The 12,745-nt window shown below is 44.8% G+C and overlaps 1 protein-coding gene across 2 annotated transcripts in view; it reads right to left on the bottom strand.

Annotated features, from left to right (window-relative positions):
* Positions 1–12,745, bottom strand: part of R3HCC1L (R3H domain and coiled-coil containing 1 like) — a 60,094-nt gene that overhangs the window by 5,739 nt on the left and 41,610 nt on the right. The window contains exon 8 of one of the 2 annotated variants that reach the window (XM_066601104.1): positions 2,260–2,361. The exons of the other annotated variant lie outside the window; for it this stretch is intronic. Coding sequence (XP_066457201.1) covers positions 2,273–2,361 — 89 coding nt within the window. The 3' untranslated portion in view covers positions 2,260–2,272. Of the gene's footprint in view, positions 1–2,259; positions 2,362–12,745 lie in introns of those variants that run through there. 2 annotated transcript variants of the gene reach the window in all.

Below are 12,745 nucleotides of genomic sequence, written 5' to 3'. Positions count from 1 at the left end.
CTCTGCGTAGCAGAAGACAATATTCGGCAGTTAAGGGTAAACATGGTGACTTGAGCAATTTTGATGCCTGGAGGTCTGGTGCCAGTTTTTCAACATGGCAGCATTCAAGGTGCAAAAAAAATGTTAAAAAAGTCTTTATTCCTCCAAGGACATAATAGCACCTCCCAATAGCAAATCCAACACACTTCCATCATCTTTGATCTTGCATTGGGGCCTAGGAGCTTCAAGTTACACCTCTGCGTTGAGAGGTTAAGAATAACTGGGGGGCCCCCACGATAAATTTTTGCACCCGGGCCCATGAGCCTTTAGCTACGCCCCTGTCCATAAGGCACACAAAATAACAGTCTTTGTAATCTGATGCAGGGATTCTCACCCAACCCTTTCCTCAGGGTTTTGCTTCCCTCAGCTCTCCAGGTTCTCTTCACCTGGCTTTCCAGGGACTCTGCACACAGTCTGTCCTCTCTCTGGTCTGGCTGAACATACTCTGCAACCATCCCTCTCTTACTGAGCTTTTCCTGCTCCCTTTTCAATTATGTTTCAGCCTTGTTCCAGGTTCAGGTACTTTCCTGGACTGGAATATACGTGTGACCCGGACAGCCCCTGTCTCATGCAAACTCCGGAGTTATATCCTGGAGTTTAGTAATCTCCGTGGTATATACATACCCTCCAGGACTTTACCCCTTACTTCACTACATAACATATAGTCCCATCAGTGATGACACTAGAATGGGACTAATCAACTGCAACTTCATAAAAAAAGAACACCCCATAACAAGTGATCGATCACCCGAATGTGCATTCGTACTAACGTTGGATTACCCGAATATACCACTGCGGAAAAAAAACAAATGCATGTATAACCATTCAATCCAGTATTGTGCATTATTGTTACCTACATATAAAGTCCCCAAAACAAGGGACCATATGGACGTCCAAAAGGAACAGCCACAAGAAATATATATTATTATATAAATATCGATGGTGGTCATGTGGATGTGCATGCAGACTTCTGTCTGGTCATCACATACGACTAGAGAGAATGTAGCAAGACACAAATTAAAAACAATATAAAACCAACATAAACAGATGTGATGTTGCAAGAATGCTTTAACCTCATATATACGGCTGAAGCTTATATTCAATAATTAAACTTTTGGTAAAATGGGATTGTTCTCAGTAAGAGAAACCAAGTAATCTTGTAGATATGATAGCTTTTAATAGCTAACAAAAATACATGATGTTATAGCGAGCTTTCGGATCTCACAGGGTCTTTCCTCAGGCTTAATGAAATAGGTCCGAAGAGGCATAAGGAAGGAACCTGAGAGGTTCAAAAGCTCGCTATAACATAATGTATTTTTGTTAGCCATTAAAAGCTATCATATCTACAAGATTACTTGGTTTCTCTTACTGAGAACAATCACATTTTGCTCTACTGGCTAACACGGCACTAAACCCTTTTTTTTGGTTTTTTGGTGACATGCCATCTAATAAAAAAATCTGTTTTAATTCCTTTTTCTTAAGCAATCCAATATGGTTAGCCCCCTGATAGAGCTCATACATGGTCAATGAGCACATCATCTTGAATAAAGAGTGAAGAATGACTGCATGTGTGTCTATAAACTCTGAACTGCTTTCACGGACATTTCCATACAACCCAAAATACTAGAATTCATTCTTCTCCAATAAAAAAAAAAATTCCACAACAGTTATTTTGGGTCAAGACCAGTAGGCCACAGTTCTATTACATGTTCCATGCCCATGGCATTAACATTACAAAACTATTAAAATAGTACCAGTCCGAAATGCCGACCACTTGAGAACTTTTGGCGCTGTTCTCAAGACATGGAAACTCCACCCAGTTGTAACAACTCTAAGAAAAAAAAATAACAGAAAACCATCCAAAATAATCAACAAGTTTGTTAACGGGACCTCTTCTTCAAGGAGGACAAATGGGATAACCTCTCACCAGCTCGCGTGGTGACTACCCCTTTATGGCTCCTCCTTCCCCAGTCCTGGTCCTGAATTTCCATCATAAGGTGATAGCAATTCCACATTTAAATCCAAACCCATGACCCTTTCATCATACATTACATGGCCTGTCTAACCCTCCAAAGTTGCATCAAAAACAGCAATGCCCGTTTGGTGCCATAGGAATGCATTTAAGCACTAAACATTCAACAGACCACACATCATAAAATGAAGACTATTGGAAAAAGTCGCTTTATTTACAAATTCAATAGCAATAAAATGGTTGTAAAAACGTTCACATCCTTTAACTCCTCTTTATTTCCACCTGCCACTCCTTTTCCATTAGATGTAAGCTGCGTGCAAACCAGCGGTGGATGACGGGCTCAGCTGGATCTCAAACCGAGGAAGAAAGCAGATGGACATGTTTACCCTCAGAAATGAAAAGAGCCCTGAAAGGTTTTCTCTGTAACAAACCACCATGCGAAGGACTGTGAAGTTAGCAGGGAAGCGTGCCGCCTCCTTCTACTCGCTAGGTGCTTTTTAATGCCTGGCTGAAAACTGTAAAGTGAACCTCTGGGTATAAACAGGTTGCAGACGTTGCCGTTATCCATTGAGAGGAGGGGAGGTAGGAAGTGTGGGAAGCTGGCTGTAAGTTGGCGGCATATTGTGGCTTGCACGGTTATAGGAGGCGTAGCCGGCCTTAGCTACATGCAATCCATTCCACCGGTCACCAGCTTGTAGGGGTGCACAGGGGGATGTAGGCTGGGGGTGATTGCCACCTTTTTGGTCCGCCTGGCCAGATCTTCTTCCTCCATGCAGCAGTGTTTTGTGGAGCTACATCCATCATCCTCCCCCTATGTTCCAAGGCAACACTATATGTCTATTGGCACTCCTACAACACAATTACTTAGTTCTGCTACTGTATTTATGTTATGAGCTTGGTTCTGGTGCTGTATTCATGTTATGAATATGGTTTTGATACTTTATGTATTGAACTTGGTTTTGGTACGGTATTTATTCACTCAGCTGTTCTGGTATTGTATCTGTGTTGGTCCATACTGTATTTATGTTATGAGCTTAGTTCTGGTTCAAAATTTGTTATGAGATTAGTTCTGGTGCAGTCTTTATCTTTTAAGCTTGGTTCGGGTGCTGTATTTGGGTGTTTTCATAGTGGCAGAATTATTCCATCAGGACACACTGCAAGACTCAGTTTAAGCTGCCACGGGGTACCACAACAGAATCCGCAGGGCTAACTGTGGATTTTTATCCGGAATTGCGGGCAGATTTAAAACATTTTCAATTCTGCAGGAAGTCCTGCAAATTTTGTTGTGGAATTCATCGCTTGTTGCAGTGCGGAATGTGGGCTAATTTCAGCCATGCAAAGGTACCCTTTATGAGCTTGGTTCTGGTGCTGTATTTATGTTATGTGCTTGGTACTGGTGCTGTATTTATGTTATGAGCTTGATTCTGGTGTTGTAATAATAATAATAATTATCTTTATTTGTATGGCGCCAACATATTCCACAGCGCTTACAAAGACAGGGGAATACAGAAGGACAAAAGTACAAATATTTCAGAACTACGGTTATGTAGTAAACAACTGAAGGAAACAGTAGGGGTGAGGGTCCTGCTCTAACGAGCTTACATACTACAAATAATGGGGTGATACAGAAGGTAAAGGGGCTGGAGATGTGCATGGTATGGCAAGGTGGAGAGTGAGCTATACACAAACAATGGTCAGCTATTTAGCCGTGTGATGGCATAAACAGTGTGACTGCAGGGGGCAGTTGATGGTGGCTAGCGGGGATTGCAGTCAGTAGGTCAGGGAGCATGTTATCAGGTGGCATACAGAGGGGTTTGATTTAGGGAAAGTGATATGCCTCCCAGAAGAGGTACCCAGATAGCCTTTGGTAGCACGTTCCAGAGGACTGGTGGTGCTCTGGAGAAGTCTTGAAGCCGGGAATAAGAGGTTCGAATTAAAGGAGCACTCAGTCTGATTTCGTTAACAGAGCGAAGGGCACGGGTTGGGTGATGGATTGAGATAAGGGAGGCAATATAGGGTGGCACTGCGTTGTGGAGAGCTTTATGGATGAAGGTAGTGAGTTTAAATTGAATTCTGCATTTGACAGGCAGCCAGTGCAGTGACCGGCACAGGGCAGAGGAGTCAGCGTAGCGGCTGGACAGGAAAATGAGCCTGGCTGCCGCATTCAGGATGGATTGGAGGGGGTAGAGCCTGGAGCGCGAGAGGCTGATCAGCAACGAGTTGCAATAATCGAGCGGAGAGTGGATGAGGGCAACAGTGAGCATTTTTAGCGTGTCCATGGTAAGAGAAGAGTGGATTCTTGCAATGTTCTTGAGGTGCAGCTGACATGTTCGGGCGAGAGATTAAATGCAGGGGGTAAAGGAGAGATCGGCCTTGAATATGACCCCAAGGCAGAGGGCATGCTGTCTGGGAGTTATGGTGGCACCACACACACAGATGGAGATGTCAGGATGATGTTGGTTAGTGGAGGGCGGCAACATCAGCAGGTCAGTTTTTGAGACGTTCGTTTTCAGGTAGAGAGAGGACATAGTGTTAGAGACAGCGGACAGACAGTCAGTGATGTTTTGGAGGAAAGGTGCAGAGATGTCATGGAAAGAGGTGTATAGCTGGGTGTCATCAGCATAGAGGTGGTATTGGAGGCCAAATCTCCTGATAATTTGTCCAATAGGGGCTGTGTAGATTGAGAAGAGCAGGGGGCTGAGGACCGAGGTCTGAGGGACCCCGACAGCAAGGGAAGAGGAGCGGAGGTCGAGCCAGCAAAGGAGACGCTGAAGGAGTGGTCAGAGAGCTAGGAGGAGAACCAAGAGAGAGCAGTGTCTGTATTTATGCTATAAGCTTGGTTCTGGTGCTGTATTTATGTTATAAGATTGGTTCTGGTGCTGTATTTATGCTATGAGCTTGGTTCTGGTGCTGTATTCATGTTAAGAGCTTGATTCTGGTGATGTATTTATGTTATGGGCTTGGTTCTGGTGCCAAATATAGGCAGACTGCCTATCAGTGCAATATAAGTGTATTTTTTCTTATGACATTCAGCAAAGAGTGCGATCTAAACTAAGGCCGGCACTGATGGGACACACTGTGGTACAATTGCGCTTCATCTGAGGCAATGTACGATATATAGGAATGGTTTTAAGGGATGTTAAATTAGAAACTCTAAGAGCAACCTAAAACTACTCAGGATTATTTAGGAGTGTCTGGTGGTATTACTTGGATATTGAATTGCAGTTTTATGTGGGAGTATTCTATGGATGCTGTTTGAGCACTATATGGCAGCATTATGTGTGGCACTCTATGGCGCTAAGATAGCATCTTACAATAAAATGTAAGAAAAAATGGCAAGGGGGGCTACTTTACTAAAAACATACATAAAAAAAATATTGCTCGATTCTCACAATAGCCTACCACTTCATTTCACTTTCCAGCTTGTGCTGTGTGCACTGGGGTCGGGTCGGCAATCATCTCATTAGAGTGGAGTTACAATGACATATAACATCACTATTATAATCGGTGGAAACAGACTACACAGGATCAGACCGTTGACAACGGGTGATGGCGGTAGTTCAGCGCCTCCTCCCTCTCACTGCACAGGTCACATTGTATGCTCTCTACAACTCCCCCCTCCCCATTACCACTTGCCCATTTTTGACCATTTTCTTATGCCTGTCAAACCCTTTAGGCCTCCTGTCCACGGGCAAATTTTCACTGCGTTCCCCGTTGCTATGGAAAGCACAGCCCCCCTGTCCACGAGCGGAGAACCATAGCGATTCTCTGCTTGCGGCTAGAAAATTCGTAGCATGCGAAGATAGGCTGACCACGGAGATCCGTCTGCAGGCGGCGGCTCCCGCGGCAGAGATTCGCCGCAGAATTTCGCAACGCCCGTGGACAGGCAGCCTAAGGCAGGTAGGTCGAGGGCAAATGAGCTAGCAATGACATCACTGGTTCCTTTGCTAGTACAAAAGAAAGTCGTCCCGTCTAAAAGCACCCCTGACTGGAGCTCTATCTTCTCCCAAGCCCAGGAGGCTTTAGGGCTCTCTCATAGATTCTCGTGCCCGACTTTTTTCCTAGCTTTCTCCTACTTATTACCACACTCACACCCACACATGCGTGCAGCACCCTACATTCGGCACCGGCACAGGCACCTCCTTGTAGGGTGAGCCATGCCCTACCATTGGTCCACTAAACTCACTTGCACCACTTCAGTACAGTGATCGATTATGCAAACCTCCAATGGCCACTACCCTGCGGTCAAGACCATACACACAAGATCCAAGGAGCCACTACAGGGGCTATAACATAAACCAGATTAAAGGGGCTTTCCGGGACTACACTATGATCAGTGGGAGTCTACTGCTCAGGATCCCCACCGATTAGCTGATTGAAGTAACAGCGGTACTCAGGTGAGCCCTGTTGGCACTTCAGTCCATACCAGGTACAGCAAGCACCTCACATATATAGTGGCTGTGCCTGGTATTGAAGCTCAATCCCATTTCACTTGAATGAGTCAGAGCTTTTCTTAGGCCATGTGACCCATGAATGTGACATCACATGCCTGGGAAGAGGTCACAGCGCTCACCCGAGCTTCTTCAATCAGCTGATCGTCGAGGATCCCAACCAGTAGACCTCACTGATCCTGAGGAAAGGGCATCATTCGTTTAGTCTCAGAAAACCCCTTTAAACAATCAATGACCATAACAACATTTTCCCACCCCAAAACAAGGCTGCCACTTTTACCCCTACATGCCCAGCTGAACTGCTGTAAAGCAAATCTCTACAGCTGATTTTGCAGCAACACCACCAAGATGGCTGTCTTCACAATTACGCAATGAAATAAGTCAATGCATTCCTTTCAAACTTGAAGACCGCGACTGATAAAAGTTGAGCTATTCTCCAGGCAGAACGTGGGCGAGGTGGGTGGAGTGACGGAGGAGGGCATGACAGGCAAAGGTGTTTTTGTTGTGTTTTTTTGTGTCACTACATCCATCCGCACTGAGCTCTGCTGTTCTGGATGAGGTGATGTGCAGGTAGGTGGGCGCACGGCAATTACTAAATACAACCGAGAATCGTTTTTATGCCCTGTCAGTTTCATACTCCTCTGTTACAAAGTCATTCTGCAGAGAGAAGAAAGTTTACGCTTAACTTATTTTATTATAAAGGGTATCAATCATCTCCTAATAGCATCACTCACGTATTGTTATATTTAGTGCGATTATGATGCTCATAATTGGAATCATTCATTTTCTGGAATTCAACATTAAAGTAAAGATTTGTTTTCGCACAGATAGTGATTTAAGTAAAATTATCTTGCGGCCAACTCAATACATCAAGAGCATTGATGTCCATACAGAAGGAGCAGAGCCGAGTTGGTCATTTGGTCTCACGTCCTGAGATTTCACCATGGATTATTAGATTTGCCATTCCATATAACTCAAGGCACGAGAGTAACATGGCTACATCAGTAATAAGGTACACTGAATGACCCCTTTGTTAGAGCCTCCGGCCCTTTCATGGTTGGAGCTTCTCTGTATGGAAATTAGAGTCGTGACCCCGGACTGCAGTATAAAATCACGTGACAAGTTTTCCGTGGATCAGTTTCAGTGTGAATCCACATTAGATAGGAAAATCCAGCGATCTGAGTGACTTCCAACGAGGCCGAGGCCTGGTCATCAGTGCTAGACTAGTCGGGGCCAGGCTTTTACTACCAACTAGAGATGAGCGAGCGTACTCGTTCGGGTGTTTTTGAACTCGAGCACAGCTTTTTCCGAGTAACTCACTACTCGGACGAAAAGATTCAGGGGGTGCTGTGGTGGATCGGGGGATAGCAGTGGGGAACAGGGGGGAGCTCTCTCTCCCCCCCCCCCCACTCCCCTCTGCAACCCCCCGCTCACCCCCCGAATCTTTTCGTCCGAGTAGTCAGTGACTCGGAAAAAGCGGTGCGCGAGTTCAAAAACACCCGAACCGAGTAGATTCGCTCATCTCTGCTACCAACCTTATGGGGTGGTCTTGTGCAGTGATGCAAAGAATATACCAAAAATAGCATGATTGCGAAAAAAAACTCCAGCGAAAAGAGATCCTATTGGCAGAAAAAAAAACTCATCACCAAAAAGGGGTCAGAGGAGCATGTCAATATCCGTTTAACATAAAAGGCCACAGAGTCTAAGAAATTGCAGCTGAATACAATGCTGGTGGTCCAACTAATAAGTACACACACACACCTCACTGATCCTTAGCACAGATGGGCTATAACAGCAGACGAACAGTTCCAGCACCATTGTTGTCCAAGAGAAACAGAGAAGCGAGACTCCAGCGGGCAAAAGAGTGCAAAAACTATCACTGAGCAGCATAAAAACATCTGGGTTTGAAGGCTATGATTATTTTCTATCCACACATTTTTCTGCTCACAACCATTTCATTCACGGTTTACGTTCTTCTGTACTCATGCACAATTATTTCTTGATTAATCATACGTTTTACTTACAGATACATGGTACCGCCATGGGCACGGCTTGTACACCCACTTATGCAAACCTTTTCTTAAGGTGGTGGGAGTCTACTGCAATTGCTTTCATGGATTACATGGAGTTTAATCAGCAGATCCTATTTTGGGGTTATTACATAGATGACTAGCTTATTTTATGGGATGGTGATGGATCGTCCTTTGAGCACTTTGTTTTTGTTTTGAACAACAAATATGTAGTTGGTTGGGAATTCTTCATGGCACATCCTGGGTCCTCTGATGCTTGTGGCTGGACACCATAGTCAACTGCTGCAGTTCTGAAGGTCAAAGAAGGTCCAACGAGCTGCTAATATGGGTCTCTAATGAAATAGCCATTCAGTGTATAGTATATAGACCTTAGGTACACTGAGTGCGCAATCACTGCATTGCCTTGTAAGACCACTCATCCCAGTATTAAGCTATTCTAGCTAACTGGTGTGCAACTTCCACCTCCCAGCACCGACTGGTGCTCGCTAATAAACGTTGGACATTAAAGGGGTTCTGACATGAATAATGTTTTTATGCTTTAGCAGCCATTGTTCCCTGGTCTGCCTAATGGACACAGGGAACCCACGATTTAATGGCTGTTAAAGCATAAAAACATAATACTTACCTTGTCTTCAGTTGTTGTTGTCATCAGGGGGGTCATCTCCTCATGTTCTTCCTCTTCTTCCTCCACGAGCCGGGCCGCTCCGGGATTGCGCGCATGCGCAGTGGAGAGGTGCCCTCTGACAGGAGTCAGGACAGGCCCCGTCTCCACTGCGCATGCGCAGAATCTCGAAGTTCAGCCAGGACGGACGGGCCGCCTACAGCAAGCACTGCTTGTGACGTGCTTGCTGTGGGCGGCCCGTCCGTTCACCTCGAAAGTGGCTGACAGACGGAGCAGAGCAGGAAGCGGTCATTTTGACCACTCCTGCTCTGCTTCTACAAGCCACAGAAGATGATGCCGGCTGGAGGGGACATGCCTGGTGATCGGTCCTGGCCAGGCAAGGTGAGTGAATTCTTTTTTTTTTTTTAATGTCAGAACCCCTTTAATTTTAAATGTGATAGTGTATGGTTAGCTCTGGACAGGGCAAAAGCCACCTGTATGATAGGGAGTATCTACTTATGCAACAGGGTGTATTATGTATTATCAAGAATTATTTACAACAACAAAAAAAATAAAAAATCAGTAGCTGTGAGCAAACTTTTGAAAAATTCAGTTCTGTCTGAATAAGTTCAACTCAAAACTGCACCAATACCCCTAAAACTGGTGTATAAAACGATCTAAGAGCCATAAAACCCTTCCTCTGCTCAGTGGTTAGCACTGTTACCTTGCAGCACTGGGGTGGCTCAGTGGTTAGCACTGCTGTCTTGCATTGCTAGGATTCTGTAGTTCAAATCTGACCAAGTACAACATCTGCATAGAGTTTTTGTATGTTCTTCCTGTTTCTTTCTTCTTCATAAAAATAAGGGAGATGGAATAAAACCTCTACAGTGCCGCCTATTGGAAGGCAGTATTCCTTCAAGGCAAAGTCAGACTCATCATACAAGCCTTGTAACAATAACTAGGAATTAAAAGCAAAGTCAGACTCCATGTACAGACAGCTGTTTCAGGGTATTTGCCCTTCATCAGTGTACAGTAGGAGTCTGGTTTGCTAGTGAGAGGCCTGGGACGGGGGTCAGAAACGCTATCTTTTCTCCTTAGTTAGAGCACCTAGACGAGTGAGGAGACTCAAAAGGCCATGCACGCTCCTCTGGGTAATATGCAAATAAGGGAGATGGAATAAAACCTACACAGTGCCACCTATTGGAAGGCAGCATTCCTTTAGGCCTAAGTGAGTCTCTATACATATTTCTACATTTCTTCTTCCTAATCACCTTATTTAGCGCACACATTTACCGAGAAGAGAAACAAAGAAAACTTTGAAAATCCATACAGATGTTGTCCTTACTCAAATTTGAACCTAGGAACCCAGTGTTGCAAGGTAACAGTGCTTACCACTGAACCGCCAATTCAAGTTAGCCAATACAGTCACCTGGATCCAGCCTGCTTCTTGCTTCTCCCTCCTTAAAGGGGTTGTCCCGCGCCAAAACGTTTTTTTTTTTATTCAATAGGCCCCCCATTCGGCGCGAGACAAACCCAATGCATGTGTTAAAAAAAAAAAAAACCGTTTAGTACTTACCCGAATCCCCGCGCTGCGGTGACTTCTTCCTTACCTTACTAAGAGGGCCGCCGGGATCTTCACCCACGATGCAACGCGGGTCTTCTCCCATGGTTCACCGTGGGCTCTGTGCGGTCGATTGCCGATTCCAGCCTCCTGATTGGTTGGAATCGGCACACGTGATGGGGGCGGAGCTACGCGATGACGCGTAGAAGGGGGCGGAGCCAGAACACCGCTCGTGCCGAGACCCAAGAGAAGGGAGAAGACCCTTCTGCGCAAGCGCGTCTAATCGGGAGATTAGACGCTGAAATTAGACGGCACCATGGAGACGGGGACGCTAGCAACGGAACAGGTAAGTGAATAACTTCTGTATGGCTCATATTTAATGCACGATGTATATTACAAAGTGCATTAATATGGCCATACAGAAGTGCTTACCCCCACTTGCTTTCTCGGGACAACCCCTTTAAAGGAGAACTTCTCAGGAAGGAGGCGTAGTAGTAAAAAGGAAGAATTAGCATGGTGGCTCAGGGGTTAGCACTGTTGCTAATTGCTGTGGTTCTAGTTTCAAATCTGACCCAGGACATCTGCTTGGAGTTTGTATGTCTCCCTGTGTTCGTGTAGGTTTCTTCTTCGCATTAATAACCACCTTAGACTGTATAGCGCATACATTAATTGAGAAGACGAAATACAAACAGTAGACTATATAAACTCCATGCAGAAGTTGTCCTTAATCAGATCTGATCACAATACCCCCCCCCCCCCAAGCACTGCAAGACAACTCTTCCTTCTTCTGCCGGAGGAGGTTTCCTCCTTCTTCGAAGGAGAAGTATGTTGGTTCAGTGGTTAACACTGCTGTCGTACATCACTGGCATCATAAGTTCAAATCTGACAATGGACAACATTTGCAAGAAGTTTTTATGAATATTTATAGAAAAAGTCACACAAACATCCATGCAGTTGTTGTCCTTGTTCAGATTTGAACCTAGGCCCCCAGTGCTGCAAGACAACAGTGCTAACCATAGAGAGGCGGAAGACTTTTAGTAGGTGCGGCCGAAAGGAACCGCCCCGAGTTTCGCACCCTCAACAAACTTTTAGCAAAGTTTGACCCAAAACATGGTTTGACCGTTTCGGTTTGCTCACCCCTAATGATCAGCTCTGTAGTACATTGCCGATCACATGTTAGAGATGGAAGGCGGTCTGTATGATTTCCTGTCTAACATCAGGTTGTACACTGTGATTCCGATGCAGGGGTGCGGATATTTTATTACCGGCGTACGCTTGTAATGTATTCAACTTCTCAGCTATAATTCTACTCTTGCAGAATATAAATATCAGGTTTTTTTGTTGCTTGTAGCATGATCACTCATTTAAAAACAAGTTGATTTTTGATGAACGGGTCCCTTTAGGCAGCGTTTGCTTTTAAGCAGAAAATGAAGCTCACTGACATGCATTAATTATTTTGAGTATACCTTGGGAAACAGAATTAACTTATGAAAGCAAGCGATTTCACACAGTGTCTTACCGCGCTGCGATGGGGAAAGCTTTAGAGGCAGAGAAAACAAAAAGGAAACGAGATGTGGGATCAGTAGGTTACCGGGGGGTGTGGGGATTGGTACTGGCAGTACATGGGGGTAATATGAAAGGGTAGAGAGATGACCAAACACTATCTGAGGCTGGGATCACACACTGACATTCTTTCCAGGCTGTCGTGACACCAATTATCATAAAAAGAACAGAAGAATAGAAAAAAAACAAAAACATTAAATTCTGCTTGACGCGGTTTGTGAATTATTGGACTATAGATCAACTGCTCCGACTACTCACCTGGCATCACAACATATGAATCTTGTAGACGTGCGGCATAGACAGGTTTTATAAAACATTGCCTAGAAAGCATACTAAAAGTGCAGCATAGATAAAAAGTAAATAAGAAAAATATCACCTTTTTCTATTCCAGCGCCACGCCTTTCTTTGGACCCTGTCTGGTATTCCAGCTCAGCTCCATTGAGGTGAATGGGGCTGGGCTGCAATACCTCACACAACCTGTGGAAAACGTGGTGCTGTTTTCGGAAAATATAAAATAGTCATGTTTTC

Source organism: Eleutherodactylus coqui, chromosome 4, assembly GCF_035609145.1.
Source record: "Eleutherodactylus coqui strain aEleCoq1 chromosome 4, aEleCoq1.hap1, whole genome shotgun sequence".
NCBI lineage: Eukaryota > Metazoa > Chordata > Amphibia > Anura > Eleutherodactylidae > Eleutherodactylus > Eleutherodactylus coqui.
The sequence above is the reverse complement of the archived record's forward strand: the minus strand, read 5'-3'. Positions and strand labels throughout refer to the sequence as shown.